Source organism: Pygoscelis adeliae, unplaced genomic scaffold (genome assembly GCF_000699105.1).
Source record: "Pygoscelis adeliae isolate BGI_AS28 unplaced genomic scaffold, ASM69910v1 Scaffold232, whole genome shotgun sequence".
NCBI classification, from domain to species: domain Eukaryota; kingdom Metazoa; phylum Chordata; class Aves; order Sphenisciformes; family Spheniscidae; genus Pygoscelis; species Pygoscelis adeliae.
Window position 1 is genome coordinate 3,537,412 of NW_008824473.1, and position 14,153 is coordinate 3,551,564.

General features: G+C 40.6%; 2 protein-coding genes across 3 annotated transcripts in view; one reads left to right on the forward strand and one right to left on the reverse strand.

Moving 5' to 3' along the window:
* Positions 1-3,414, forward strand: part of UBE2N (ubiquitin-conjugating enzyme E2N) — a 27,130-nt gene extending 23,716 nt beyond the window's left edge. The window contains exons 3-5 of the mRNA XM_009321360.1: positions 557-803; positions 990-1,130; positions 1,746-3,414. Coding sequence (XP_009319635.1) covers positions 557-803; positions 990-1,130; positions 1,746-1,786 — 429 coding nt within the window. The 3' untranslated portion in view covers positions 1,787-3,414. The remainder of the gene's footprint in view (positions 1-556; positions 804-989; positions 1,131-1,745) is intronic.
* Positions 3,415-7,468: 4,054 nt separating this feature from the next.
* Positions 7,469-14,153, reverse strand: part of NUDT4 (nudix (nucleoside diphosphate linked moiety X)-type motif 4) — a 16,317-nt gene continuing 9,632 nt past the window's right edge. Inside the window, exons 3-4 of one of the 2 annotated variants that reach the window (XM_009321321.1) lie at positions 13,160-13,244; positions 7,469-11,221 (exon numbers count right to left, since the gene is read on the reverse strand). In XM_009321321.1, the coding sequence (XP_009319596.1) occupies positions 11,019-11,221; positions 13,160-13,244 (288 nt within the window). In that variant the 3' untranslated portion in view covers positions 7,469-11,018. Of the gene's footprint in view, positions 11,222-13,159; positions 13,248-14,153 lie in introns of both variants that reach the window. The other variant, XM_009321320.1, reaches the window with a different exon arrangement.

Below are 14,153 nucleotides of genomic sequence, written 5' to 3' on the forward strand. Positions count from 1 at the left end.
CCTCGACGTCCTTCTTGTAGTGAGGGGCCCAAAACTGAACACAGTATTTGAGGTGCGGCCTCACCAGTGCCGAGTACAGGGGCACGATCACTTCCCTGCTCCTGCTGGCCACACTATTGCTGATACAGGCCAGGATGCCATTGGCCTTCTTGGCCACCTGGGCACACTGCCCAGGCAGGTAGAATGGGAAGTGGTATTTTTACTGTGGTATTCTTTAAAGTGCTTGTAAGTATATTGAAAAATAACAGCTTGCCAGTAGTTTAATCAAAAGTTAAGAAATGTGTTGAGGACAGCTCAATTGTTATCTTGTGCTACAGAAGCACACACTGTTACAGCAGTTGAGGGATCCGAAAGGAGATGCGTACCAGTTTACCACATCCTCATCTTCTCTCTGCAGATGTTCTTTGACTTTAAGGTATTTGTCTAATGTGATCGCTTCTGTGGATGTAGGCAAATAACTCATAATGAATACCTGTTGTTTTTAAAATAGCTTGTACAGGTCATGTTTATTTTAAATGGGTTGTATTTGTTACATTGCCTCTTCTTTTTCTTCTAGGAAACCCAGCGCTTGCTGGCAGAGCCAGTCCCTGGGATAAAAGCAGAGCCAGATGAAAGCAACGCACGTTATTTTCACGTGGTCATTGCAGGTCCACAGGATTCCCCCTTTGAGGGTGGGACATTTAAACTTGAACTATTCCTTCCAGAAGAATATCCAATGGCAGCTCCTAAAGTACGTTTCATGACCAAAATTTATCACCCTAATGTAGACAAGCTGGGAAGAATATGTTTAGATATTTTGAAAGGTAAGTGCTACCTTGTTTTCTTTCTTTTGATGTTATTAAGTACAGAAACTTGTAGATTGACCCTAAAAAGAGTTTTCATTTGTTAAAGAATACCTTGCTTATTCTTTAATGTGGGAGAGGAAAAATTGCTCTTTCTGTAGACTATGATGAACATGGTGTTTCATACTGCTATAAATGTCTCTTCAGATAAATGGTCCCCAGCTTTGCAGATTCGTACAGTTCTGCTATCAATCCAGGCTTTGTTAAGCGCTCCCAATCCAGATGATCCACTAGCAAATGATGTAGCTGAGCAATGGAAGACCAATGAAGCCCAAGCCATAGAAACAGGTGATGTATCTTACACTTTTTTTCCTAGCTTTAGGAAGTAGCTGATTACTAACTGGTTGGGGGATATAAATCCTGACCTCTTGTTTTATGTCTGCAACTGGCAGAAACAATTACTGTATGCAGTCATAGTCCAAGTACCCTGAATGTGCCTGCGGTGGTCTATTTTCAAGTCTGAGACCTGCTGGAAGAAAAGCGCTCTCTTGATATGTTTTATCTTGAGTTTTCATGTTCCTAAATTGCAAGCACGTCTAATCTGAACTCGTGGTAAAATAAAAGTACATACCACTGCTTTTTCTGTAAAGCTTAAGGAACAGATTATCTAACTTCAGCAAGTACATCTCTTCCATACCTGCTTCTGTGGCAGGCTGTAATGGATTGAAAGAATTATATTATGCCTCTTCACTTTTGGATCCACTGCAGTCAGGCCACTTCAGCAGCTGTCAACTTTTGTGTATTATAGGAGTTGAAAATTGCACTTAAAAATCTCAGAACTGATATATTTTGTATAGTTGCAGCAGCGATATAAACATGATCTTTAAAAATAACTATTTAAAATGACTTCAATAAAGCCTGAAAAATATATCTTCTCTTAAATGCATTTCTTTTTCTTTACAGCCAGAGCATGGACTAGGCTATATGCCATGAATAATATTTAAATGCGCTTTGAACATCAAGTGTGCATCACTTCTCCTGTTCTGCCAAGACCTCTTCCTTTTTTGTTTGCATTTAATGGACACAGTCTTAGAAACATTACAGAATAAAAGCCCAGACATCTTCAGTCCTTTGGTGATTAAATGCACATTAGCAAATCTGTGTCTTGTCCTAATTCACTATTGTACCGCATGAGCAGAGGCTAGAAGTATCATCTGGATTGTTGTGAAATTGTTTAAAAGCAGCAGCACATCTCTGCTTTTAATCATTTTTCCCATCATGGTTTAAGTATAAGCACTGTGAATGAAGGTAGGCAGGGTTAGCTGTGGGGCTTTTTGTTTTAATTTTGTGGGCTCCTCCTCCCTTTTTATGGTGATGCTAATTGCATTGGTAAAAGCAGCTAACCAGTTATACTTTAGAATATACCCTCTAGCCCAGTCTAACTTAGACGCTGTAGATGGACAAGCTTCATTGTTTGAACAAAAAATGGGAACATTAAACATCCATCACCTTCACTAATAATATTGTGATTCTGCTGTCAAGTGTAGAAAAATCCCTCCAAGAAAAAGCTTGTGACCATTTTGTATGGCTTGTCTGGAAACTCTCCTGTAAATCTTATGTTTTAGTAAAATATTTTTTGTTATTCTACTTTGCCTTTGTACAGTTTATTTTGCTGTGTTTTCATTTCTCTAATGTGACAATCGTATTTAAAAAAAACTGAAACCAGAATTGACAATTTGTCTTCACCAGTCTGACAGATTAAACAGTGAAGAGGTGGAATTCACAAGATTTTTTTGCTTCTGTTTGCTGACTTTTTTTTATTAGCTTGTGTTATGTGGGTGACCTTACCTGGCCAATTTAATATGAAATTGCATTTGGAGTGACTTTTAGAAACAGGTCTCTGATGTAACCAGTGTAACCATAATTTTAGTAATGCATTGATATGCATTTTCATGGAAGTAACCATAAGAGAGCAAATGACACACTAATGATGAGTATCTGCATACCTTCTCTTTGCTGGTTGTCATCAGATGTTAGGCTACACGGTTTTCTACTTTCTTTAATTCCTGCCCTCTATTAACATGAAACACTAGTGTGTAGAACCACTGTTGCAGCCAGCTTGTGTTCCGACTGATGTTTGCTTAACCACTTACAGCTAGCGCCTCATACCACTGGTTTTTTTTCTACAAGCCTTATTAAGCTACTTGCTTGAGCAACTGGTCTGCTTAAACGGCAACAAAGCTTCTTTATTGGAGGGAAGGGAGGTGATTAAAAACTTCCTTCTCATCCTTGTTTTTTGTGTATGCATCTTTTCTGGGAACCCATCTTATTGCTTCCCTTAATTTCTTGTACCCCTGTTCTCTTCCTTTCCCCAAGCCCTCTCCCTCGCGGGGGGGGGGAGCTTAAAAGCTCTTGGCGAGGCCAGCCTGAAGTGTATGAATGGCAGCTTGCAGCGGTTGCAGTGGGGGGTGTTTTGTCATGCAATTCAGGGGTATGGTTATGTAGTCTATTGGTATACTCCCTCTTTCACCTCTTCTTACTCTAGTGTCATCTGAAATTTCTATAGAATGTGGTGTATTTATTGTGCTCTTATGTAAGATGAAGAATATCTATTAAAACTATGTTTTCCAACAGACAGTGCTTTCAGTGGTTAGTAACCGGTATTGTCCCTCAAAGTACTCTTTGTAACATGGTTGAAGCTTGGTTCAGAATTCAACTTTTTCACCAGACTAAGCTATAAAAAACAAAACGTTTTAAAAGCGGTTTCTGCGTTGAATGTAAGCCAAAGTTGCATTCGGGGCTTGTAACAAGCTGTTCGTCAGAGTGGGTAGCCACCGTTAACCCTGCCTTCTCGTTACAAACTGAGCCCGTGTTTGGGTTTAGCTGGCATACATCCCCTATGTGCTGTTAACACCGGCAACTTTTTGTGGCGGGCAGCTGAGAAGACGCGAGCTGTGCGGTAGACCCTGGATTCCCTTCACCTACCTCTTAAAGCTTTACCTTACACTACGCGTACAGCTTTCCTCAGCTCCGTCTCTAGTCCAAGGAGGAGTGGCACCCCCGGGGCGCAGTCAGACCCTCCTAAGCACCCCCTTTGAAAGTGGCTTTCTCTTCCTTCCGTAGAGAAACAGGACCTGAACTGGCACTTACACAACTTAACTTCAAACGAGGTGGGTGGATCCAGACCCGAGGCCATGTAGCAGATGGCTAGGTATTTGTATGTTCAGGGCTTAAAACTCTGCTAGAGTTGGCAGCTAATTGGAGGATGTAATTAAAACTAAAAGTTCTTGATGGAATATTGATAATATATTAATGGGAAAAAATCCTCTGCCTCCATTTGCTAGTAACTGAATAAAGTGGATTATAGAACCGCTTGAGTGCACAGCAGCCAGTATGTGCCTAGGTTCTTTTTTTTAACTAGCTCAAGAAATTTGAGATTTTATTAAAGTCCATGCTGTCTGAGTTTGAACGTATGAGTCCATTGTGATGGTATATCTGAAATTAATGGTGTAAAGGGATAGGTAAAATACTGTATCTTAAAACACTTCAGAGTTTTTTCAAATGATAGTTGTAATGAAGGAAACTTTAAATGGGCTTCCTAAAAACTAAAATTTGTTTGTTGCGGGGTCTATTCAGGCATATTTTAATCCTTTTAAAGTTGATGATATATATTTAAGAGCCCTGTATAAAGCCAAGCTGGGAATTTCATGCTATCTTACGCTGAGGAATGTGTGAAACTTTTCAGCTAAATTCTTTGAAGCCAGTTAGATACAACTTTTTCCGCAGTTAAGCAGGTGTATGTTCACAGCCGCTGTCTGAAACTCAAAGTTACCTCTGTTACACCTGCTGTTACTGCTGGTTAGCAAATGCAGCTATCTTTTAGGGAGTGTTAGTTTTATCCCCATTTTTAGTGGATGTCCATTGGATAAATTTACAGAAAATGTAAAATAAGTGGGTTTCCTCTAGCGTTACTGGTGCTTTGTGTCAAAGGTCCTGAAGTTCTGAGCGAGAGCGGCGACCTTGCATTTTGTATGCTGGTGTCTGGACAGTAACTGTGTAGCTGTTGAGCCTGGGTTATCGCATGGGCTCTAAAACCAGACATGCAAAATACTTTTGCGGTAGTTTCCTTTAGCTCAAGAAGAGGATTTGAAAGGCTTTCATTTTTGCGTAACCATTCGGTGGTGGTCTCTTAACGTGTAGCCGTGTTCTGTCACGGGTGTGAAGTGTATTGCCACTGGGAACTGAGGGAACAGGTTTTCTTGTATCTTAGCTGACTTTAGTCTAAACCAAGTGAGAGGTTGCTTCTGTAGCTTTCAAGGAAGTGTATTTATTTCCAACACATTGAGATTATTATGAAACACCTTAATGGACTAGTAACATCAAAAACTGTGACTCGATTTATGTACATTCCTTCTTGGGATTTTTTTTTTTTTTTGAGAGTTACTCTTAAAGTAAAATGTCTGGTAGGTTTTGTCAATAACATGTCTTGACTGTAATGTAATATATGACACTGAAATAAAAGGAAGAGTGATTATTCATTACATAGGCATTGAGCTTCATTTAACTGTAGTGGGCTGCCACCACTGTGCAATAGTTTCCTAACAGTTCTTGACATCTGTTACAATAAGGAAGATAAGCATTGATAACTTCTTCCAACTCACTTTCCAATTGCTGTGGCCTCCCCCCCCATACGGGGAGAAAAGAGCAACACCTCTGTCCTAAAGCCATCAGAGGGGACTGCTCTGGTCCACAAGCTCAGAGGATGTGGTTTGGGTTTTTTTTTCCCCTGCCTGTGTTTAAATCTGCCTGTTTTAGTACAAGACTTTCCTACTTAAGTGCACAGTTTGGACAACTTCTAGTACAATCAAATCGGTAAATGTATTAAGCTTTGCTAAACCGTGTTACATTATGAGTGTGACACAAAGTTAATAATTACATGTCTGCTATGATGGATTCCGTACTATGTATTGCAACCTTTCCTGTCAAAGTGTGCAGGAAGATTTTATAGCAAATACCTAATTGTTACGTTGCACTGAAGTACATTAGAAGAGCGGCATCAGGCAGTGTAACTGCTTTATCTGTGGTGCTTACTGTTGTAAACTCCCCTCAATGCTTACGATAAGGGGTTAGGTGTGAAATATCCTCACTTGTCTGCAGGGCAGAAAACTAAGGGTAAAAACTGCTCTGATTTGAAGGGTGGTGGTGGTGGAAGCGGTCAGCTCAACAGTACCCACTGGATGACCTGTTAGGAGAGGGATTATACCCTAAGAGGACTCATCTGGGTAGCTCAGTTTGTTGCTAGGGAGTTGTCACCGTTGATCAGCCTGTCACTGAGACACCGACTACTCCAGAATCCTCCTCAAGGTAGAGAGCGCTGGGAGGTACAGTACCTGCGGTTTCTCTATATCATACCACATGAGCCTTCCCAGATAAAGAGGTTAATGCAAGTGTGGCATGCAACAGGAAGATTTTTATTATTTTCATTTTTAAGAAGGAAAATATAAATTATTTCACATGGGAAACTCATCTCTGACTGGAGTACTTGTTGCAAAATTGTGTTTCAGATACTCTGGTGTAGGCTGGGCTCTTGTCTTCAGAGCTGCTGTGAAGCAGTGTTTTTGGTTCAGGCCTCATCTGCACTTCCCTGCCTGCCAGGTACCCAAGTTCAGATGTCCGTGATTTCTGCAGACAGGCTTGCAAGGTCAGTTATATAAGTCTGAAAGGTTTCGTGTGCCATGTTCAGTTGTTGTTTGCTGTAGCAGGTGTGCTCATCTCAGCCCGAATACCTGCCGTGCCTTCGGAAGCACTGCTCCTGTGGTTTTCCCATCAGCTACTCGTTACAGGTAACACTGAAGGCTTAGGGTGGGTACTCATAAATTTATGGAGGGGCGTCTGTGGTCTTATGCCCCATGCACAATTATTAAAGGCGGGCTAATCTCAGAAGAATAAGACATGGTAAGGTGATTCTAATGGTATTTTTCCTTTCTTCAGTTGCTGTGGATGTTTGCCTGCCTTATTCAAAGACAGGTTATGCTACTTGTCGAGAAGTCATGCAGAGAGGGGGAACAGAGTAACTGCTCACTGTCAAAACGTGGAAGGAAGCAGGTTCAAAAAACAAGGCAAGAGGAGGTGGGTCTGCAGCGGCAGGCTGAGCTCTGGCAGTGCTCTCCAAGCTGGGGTGGGTGTTAGAGTTCCTTCTAACAGCACAAAATACCTGTGTCTGGCTGGGGAGGATCCTGAGCCACAAATGGTGGTAGACGGGGGCACCTGAGGCAAATACTTACTGTTTGTTACTAACTCCTCCAGGCCCTGTTGAAAATGAGGCACTGGGCTAGGTGGACCTTTGGTCTGATCTGATGCAGCTGCTCTCACTGTTACTGTACAGATATTAAATACACGTCTACGCTGCAACTGGCAGGCACGAAGGTAACGAAAGGAAGTAGAGTGTTCAAAATCTCATTGGTAGGGGCAGCAGTTACGTGGGAGAGCGCTGTACAGTGAGCCAGGGCAGTTGTGCTGGGATAACTCTTCAGAGGGCTCTTCCACAGGGCTAGATGAAGCTAGAGTGCAGGGGTGACGCAAGAAGTAGGAAACGTTAGCTGAAACTGAATATATTTTACACGGGATTGAAGACTCTTGCACAAACACTTCTTCTGCAGTATTTGCGATGGAATGACTACATCATCCACAGGACTAATTTAGATTTTATTCTGGTATTTCTCAAATATAAAAAGTCAAAATTCTTACATCAATCTTTGAAGAAAATCCATGCAAGCAGGTCAAAATGTTTACAACTTAATTTGCCCCCCACCCCCCACCCCTTCCCTTCAGCTTTCACTTCACAAACCATGTTGGTAAGTAAACCAAGTGTTTGCCCCTCAGTTCTTTTTTTTTTCACAGCACATTGTTAACAGACCAATGCTAGGCTAAGTCGGGGTGCAGTAAGCACCAAAATAAGATTTTTCACTTTAACAGCCTCTCTGCAATACCTCAGTATTTGTTGTGGTGTTTTAAAAGCACATCCATTTCACTTAATTCTGGCTCCACATGATTTTAAACTTTAAGGCTACTTCTATTTGATAATAGAAACTAACTCGTGATAATCTCAAAACCTAACTGCCAGGAGAAGCAGCAGTACAAACTAGACTTTGAAAATTGCGGACGACAACCTGTCTCTTCCCCTTCTCCTCTGGAGAACCAAATCTGGATACATTGTACAGAAGTTATGGCATGAGAAAAATCTCAAATCTGCTCCGTATGAAATAGGTTTGGCCCATCTAATTAGAGACGCACGTAAAAACAAAATGCTTCTACATTTAAATTGATAGGTAGTAGAGAAAACTTTAGCCTCCCTGTTCTGACTCTTACATAGACCTGTTCTGTTGAAGTTTAGTGTCAGATTTCATTAGGACTGAAGCCGTACCGCGGCCTGTTCGTTTACTACAGTTGTTCCCTGTAGCATAACCGAAGTGTTTTCAATTTACCTGTACAATTCACAGAACATCTATCTTTGAAAGGGCGTAGAAGTCAAACTAAGCAATAGAGTTTCATTCTGAAGGTTGCATAGAGACTGAAGAGATTTATACAGCAAATGCTGTTTAAAAAAAACCAACCTGTCTGGCACTACTGAACAGCTCAAATGTGTGTGACCAAAAAATAACCAAAATATTTATAGGCAATCAACTCTGAGTTTGTTAGCAACAGCAATACTGTACATTTTTACATTATTATCAAATACATAATTCAAGAGTTACAAAATAAGATCATGCATTACCACTAAATCTCATACAAGCTTGGATTGGTTTCATTCCAAGAATCTGAAATGGAGACAGAAGCGTTTTTTTATGAATAAGAACTCAAACTCTGGATTCTTGTTTTAGCTTTCACAGATTCTATATAATCTTGTTACAAGAAAGCCTGTACAAGTTTGCTCAATTTAAAGTGTTAAAATGACTACTGAACAAAAAAGCGAGCAGCAAAGTGATCAAAAAAGGGAGCTAAATGATTCACTCTTTTAAAGGCAGCTTTAGAGCCAGAGGTACCCTTACACACCGCGGGTATGATTTTAACAAAGATGAGACGTTCTTCAACATGCTCGGCTCCACCCTCTTCTCTTCTGTTTCACCTGGCAAAACAGCGCTTTTGATGATAGACCATTCAGCTTAAAGAAGTGAGCTGAGCGAATGGTGTCCCCGTCTGGATTAGGTTCAGTGTAAAGTCCGCGTACCCTTGTGTTCGCTACTGAAATATCAACGCTCCTTCCCCAGCCCCCTCACCTCATGACTGAACGGATGGATAAGCTGTTGGCAGTACTTTCCACCTTTAGGTGCACCTGAACAGAGCTGTGTGTTCTTCCCAGTTCTGGAAGTGACCTGGGATCGGAGATACAGGGATGGAAAGCAGCATCCTACCCAACATCTCAGGAGTCTTCAGCTTTGTGGCTCATGCCTCTTGTCAGTAGTATTTATGCCTCTTCAAAGAGAGCAGCATTAAGAGATCGGATCATCTGTCCCCCTAGTTTCACTGCATTTACATATGGCACAAGATTGGTTTTCTAAGGAGTAACTTCTGGCAACAACTTTTTTTCCTAAAAAAGTGTAACAGCACAAAAAAGTTTAATTTATAGCAGCATTTTACACAATTTGTGTTAAAAAAGTAGAAGTTAACCATTTGTGTATTGAGTAACAAAAGGTTTAAATTACATTTATTTTCCATTTTACACTCACTATTTACTAGTTGGACTATTTACAAAGGTTCAAATGTTGTGTAAGAGAATGAGCTTTACCCAGAATAAACTTCACATGTGAGGTAATGGTCTACCTCAACCTCTGTTTTGGCTGGCTATAGAGGAGGTACAGTTGGGTTTAGATCCTAGAAAAAAGTCAGAATTAGGACGTTCATATGAATCAGATTGTGTTCTTGTAGAAGAAACCATACACAAAGAGAGTGAGAGAGTGAGAGAGAGAGAGTATAAATGAGGTAAAAACATTAAGACCTACAGTGGATTTAGTTTTTATCTTTCTGGCTTGAAAAGAGGAGAAAATAATTAAGAACAGGGAAGTTGTCAGCTGTACCTCATTTATTCCAACTAAGTTTTTATCAAGAGGCCAGCTTTCAATTCAAGAAGCTAAAGCAATTGATGTTAAAACAGTAAAACTGAAGCATTGAAGAATTAACTTAAAATTGGGGCTTTCAGCACATCTTCTGAATAAGACAAAGGAATATTATTTCTCCACTAGTGTAAGTATCAGCCCACCTGTCTCCAAGCCCTGGAGGCACCCCACTACTAGCTCCTGCTGGGCAAGACACCTCAACGTGTGCCTGCTAACACCCCTCTGTAACGTAAGGGTGCCCCTTGGGTAAGTCTTACTTCCCTCTGAACATTTTTAAACTGCAACAGGCTGCAGGAACACTACAGAAGATGCTTCTCATTGAAGATCAGAGGTTTTTGGAACCTGCAGTGTAGCTATACCATGAACAAAACACGTATCAAAATGCTAAAAGGAAAAAAATGGGGGAAGCGGGATCTACAATGCTTTTTCATGGAAGTCCTCCGACAGTTCGTCAGCTGACCAAGTGATGAAACAAAAGCATAGTGGATAGTTTTGGTAGTTGCAAGACAAAGTTATTGTTCTTGCTCTGGTTATACGTTACACGAAGATTGCATAGGACAAGGCAACCTTTTGGATAACTGAGGCAAGCAGTGCTTAGTGTTGGTATCCTTTGCTCTCCACGGGCTGAACGTGGTTTAGTGCTTTACTGTAGTCACACTTATGCATCTCTGCCTTCGACACACCCATTTACCCAAATACTGCCATCTTAAGATCTTAGCGCTTCGCCTGTGGATACCAAATAAGAGTTTAGTATAAGACTATTTGCTGAAGCTTTTTTCTAAGCAAGTACTCTTGCAGAACTACTGACTAAAACTGACAAGTCTTAAATAAGCTGAACGCCACTGAGATGCATATTTTATTTTAGAGAATACGGAAATTTATATACTCAAGTTTTTTTTTTTAAAAATGGCCTATTAAGGCATCTTAAAAAAAAATCCATATATGGCTTTGGTTTGCTGAAATACTATTTTACATTTTTAAAAAGGAAAAAACACGTTCAAATAAATTTGACATTATGACACATTCACATATTTCACTTAGAATTGACAGTTATACAGATGCCTACATGTGATCACAGATGTCTCCCCTTGTGATGACACGAATAAAAAGGTAATCCAAATGTTTATCTCACAGTAGAGGGCAACCCAGAAGTCTGTGCAGAAGTGACATATAAGGAGTTATTATCTGGAAGAGGGGGAACCACAGAGTTTCCATTAGTGGGTGAACAGCTCAGTTTCAGTTTTTCCAAGTACTCTGCATGAACAGGCTTGTGACACTGAAGGACCTTGATTGCATCTTCTACTTTAAACCATTCTCTTTTCCTTCCTGAATGAGTATAATCCACAAAGAAAAACAGAGTTACAAATTTGTAACAAGCACCGTTTGTTGCTTTTTCTCATTTCTTTTACTTCAGAAGTTGTCAGGCAAAAGATACAGAGTGAAAAGACCTCCAAAGAACTGATGAACACAAGGGAATTCACTCAAGCTTACTCAAATGCAGTTCGTAATAAAGCCTTTCAGATAACTCTCTTGAAGCAGATACCGGGCAGAAGCTCATACGACCGTTCATATGCTCCAAAAGCCACATCTAGTCCTTATGGAAAAGGATATTATTTAAATGACTTAATACTGCCTTCCTACATTGTCATGCCTAGCAGAAAGCCAATCTGAAGAATGAACATGCACGCGTGCATGAAGTTGCAGAAGAAGAATGGCTTGGTCTGATTTAGAAAGCAGCGTTCCATACTCAAAACATATCCATGTACGGAGTTACTCAGGTTAGCCGTAAGTTTTAAAAAATAATATACCTTATATTAGAGGTATGTTTAGATAAGTTCTAAGACTTATCTTAGTAAGATAGTCCTAAGACCATCTTTCTTATACAAGTAAGTCCTTTAAAATTAGAGGCCTCTGACAATACTTACAGACAAGGTCAAGGATAGCATTGTTAAATTGGGATTAATTCTACTTTTCACTTGGTTTTACAGTGTTACAGGTACTATGCTTGAACATTATTAAGACATCTATAAACTGCTTGTTTAAGACCGAGGTATGTGGCCCCACCAGGGCTGTTCATCCAGCTAGCACCCCGCTGCCAGCGGCGCTCCCCAGAAGGAAGCCGGCAGTAGCCCCAGTGCTGGATGCTCCCCTCCTCTACCCCACAGCTCGGCACGAAGCAGGAACAGACCAGCACTGTCCCCGCGGGCCCTCTACAGTTCCAGGTAGAGAAAAACCCTCAGAACAACCCCACCCCTGCCAATATCGATCCTCTGAAGTAACAGACCACTGATCAACGTTGCTACACAGGGAACCTGACCACGCAATTAAGAGGGTGCACTCCCCCCAACTTGATAGTATTGGAAACAAAACATTCTCTCTCCACCTGAAAAACTGAGCAGAGTTTTGAAGCCACCCTTACAGTTACATGCCATTTGCTGACAGATCAATAGTGCTAAGTTCATGAACGTTAACACTCCTAAAGCACTGCCTCCTGAAAGGGGCAAAGCATAACCAGTCAAGGTAGGATGTCATTTTTTACACCAATTCTTAGTTAACTGAAATTTCAGCTGGACAAATACACTGAATGAACTAAGGTTGTTTGTTTGTTTTTTTAAACTTAAGGACAAAACCAGTTAATGTTTCCCTAATTAAATTCAAAGTGGAAGACCCATACAACATCACAAAGGATGTTAATCTAACTGAACTGCAGGACAGTGGTATCTGTATGACACAGACATATATATAGGAATAGATACCTCTAAAGGTCAGCACTATCACTGCTGAAAAATTAGGCTAAGGTGAAAGTCAATCCTAGTGATTTTTTTCCCCCCGGAGAATCAGGGGGAAAAAGAGCCTCATCAAAACTTTCCAAAGATTTTTTTTTTTTTCCAAAGGCACTTTCAGAAACACCCTAGAGTACCAGACAGCAAAACATTCTACTTTTTAAGGAAAAAACAATTTGTCAGTATAATATTTGGCCTTTAAAATAAATTAAGAGCTGTATCAGCAACTAATAATGAAGTTTATTCCATCATAATACTTAGAATACCCTAATTAATCTCACAGAGTTACACAGTACGTCGGAAGCAACCCTGGTTATATGTGTACAAAAGTGTGAAAGAACAGCATCACAATTTCCAGTAATTTCAGTTTATAGAACAGAATTAGTATTCCCCCCAGAATTATATGAATTGCTTCAGAAAATGAACGAAGTTTGCTTAATACATTTTAAGTGTAGCACATGAGGACAGAGAATGGGTTTACCTATATTAACTGAATCCTCCCAGTCTTCCAGTATTTCCGTCACAGTAAGAACATAAACGTATGTCCTATGCTTCCGATCCTGGTTCTGCTTGAATATTAGAAGTAGATGTTTTAATTCTCAGCAAAAAATAACTTACAGACTTACCACAACTATAAGAGTAGAAATTACTTACCTCTGAAGGATACTTGCCAGCAAAACCTGGCTTTTATCTTCACTAAACAAACATCTGTACTGAGTAGGCCCAAAAGGATGGGAAAACTGAAGTTTTGTTTGAAACAACAGCTATTCTATTTTACTAGGCTAAAAAAACCCCAACAAACCAACCCAAGCAAACTTGAAGATCACGAAGTTAGGACCAAACTATGTTCTTGGTCACCCAGTTTAATATTAGCAGTTGTCCACTAATACTGCCCCTTACTTATCTTTTACGTATGTTGTAAGTTACCGCAGTAGAGTGCATTTGCTTAAACTGTTTCCACAACTCATGTTCCTAGGTGAAAGGTTATTAAAAAAACCTTTGCAAGATGGAACCACGGCATCACGAGGCCAAATCATCTATGCAAAGCTGGCTATAAAGTTTCACTCAGTAAGTGAGGCAAATTAAATAGCCTATGTTTGCAATCATGACAAATGCAAAAATCATTACCATCTGTTCACTCGACAGGTTTGCCACGTTGGCAGCACTAACCACCTATTTAGAAAGCACATGCTTTTTGAACAAGGCAAGTCAAATACAGAGACGGACAGAGGTAGTCTGCTCAGGGCAGGGCCGCTGTGCCACAGCCAGTCCACGCGAGGTCTGTGTAGACATCAGTCCCTGCTAGCCCCAAAGCAGGCTGGCGGCCCACTGTTAGAGGTGCTACCCGACTAACCGAACCATGCTGCCCCTTGGAGAAGAACTGAGAAAACCCAGGACCTTCTACGATTACAACTATGTGAAGAACCTAGAGATGTTATGCCCTAGCTCCCCTTACAGATGGTTTTATCCTTGTG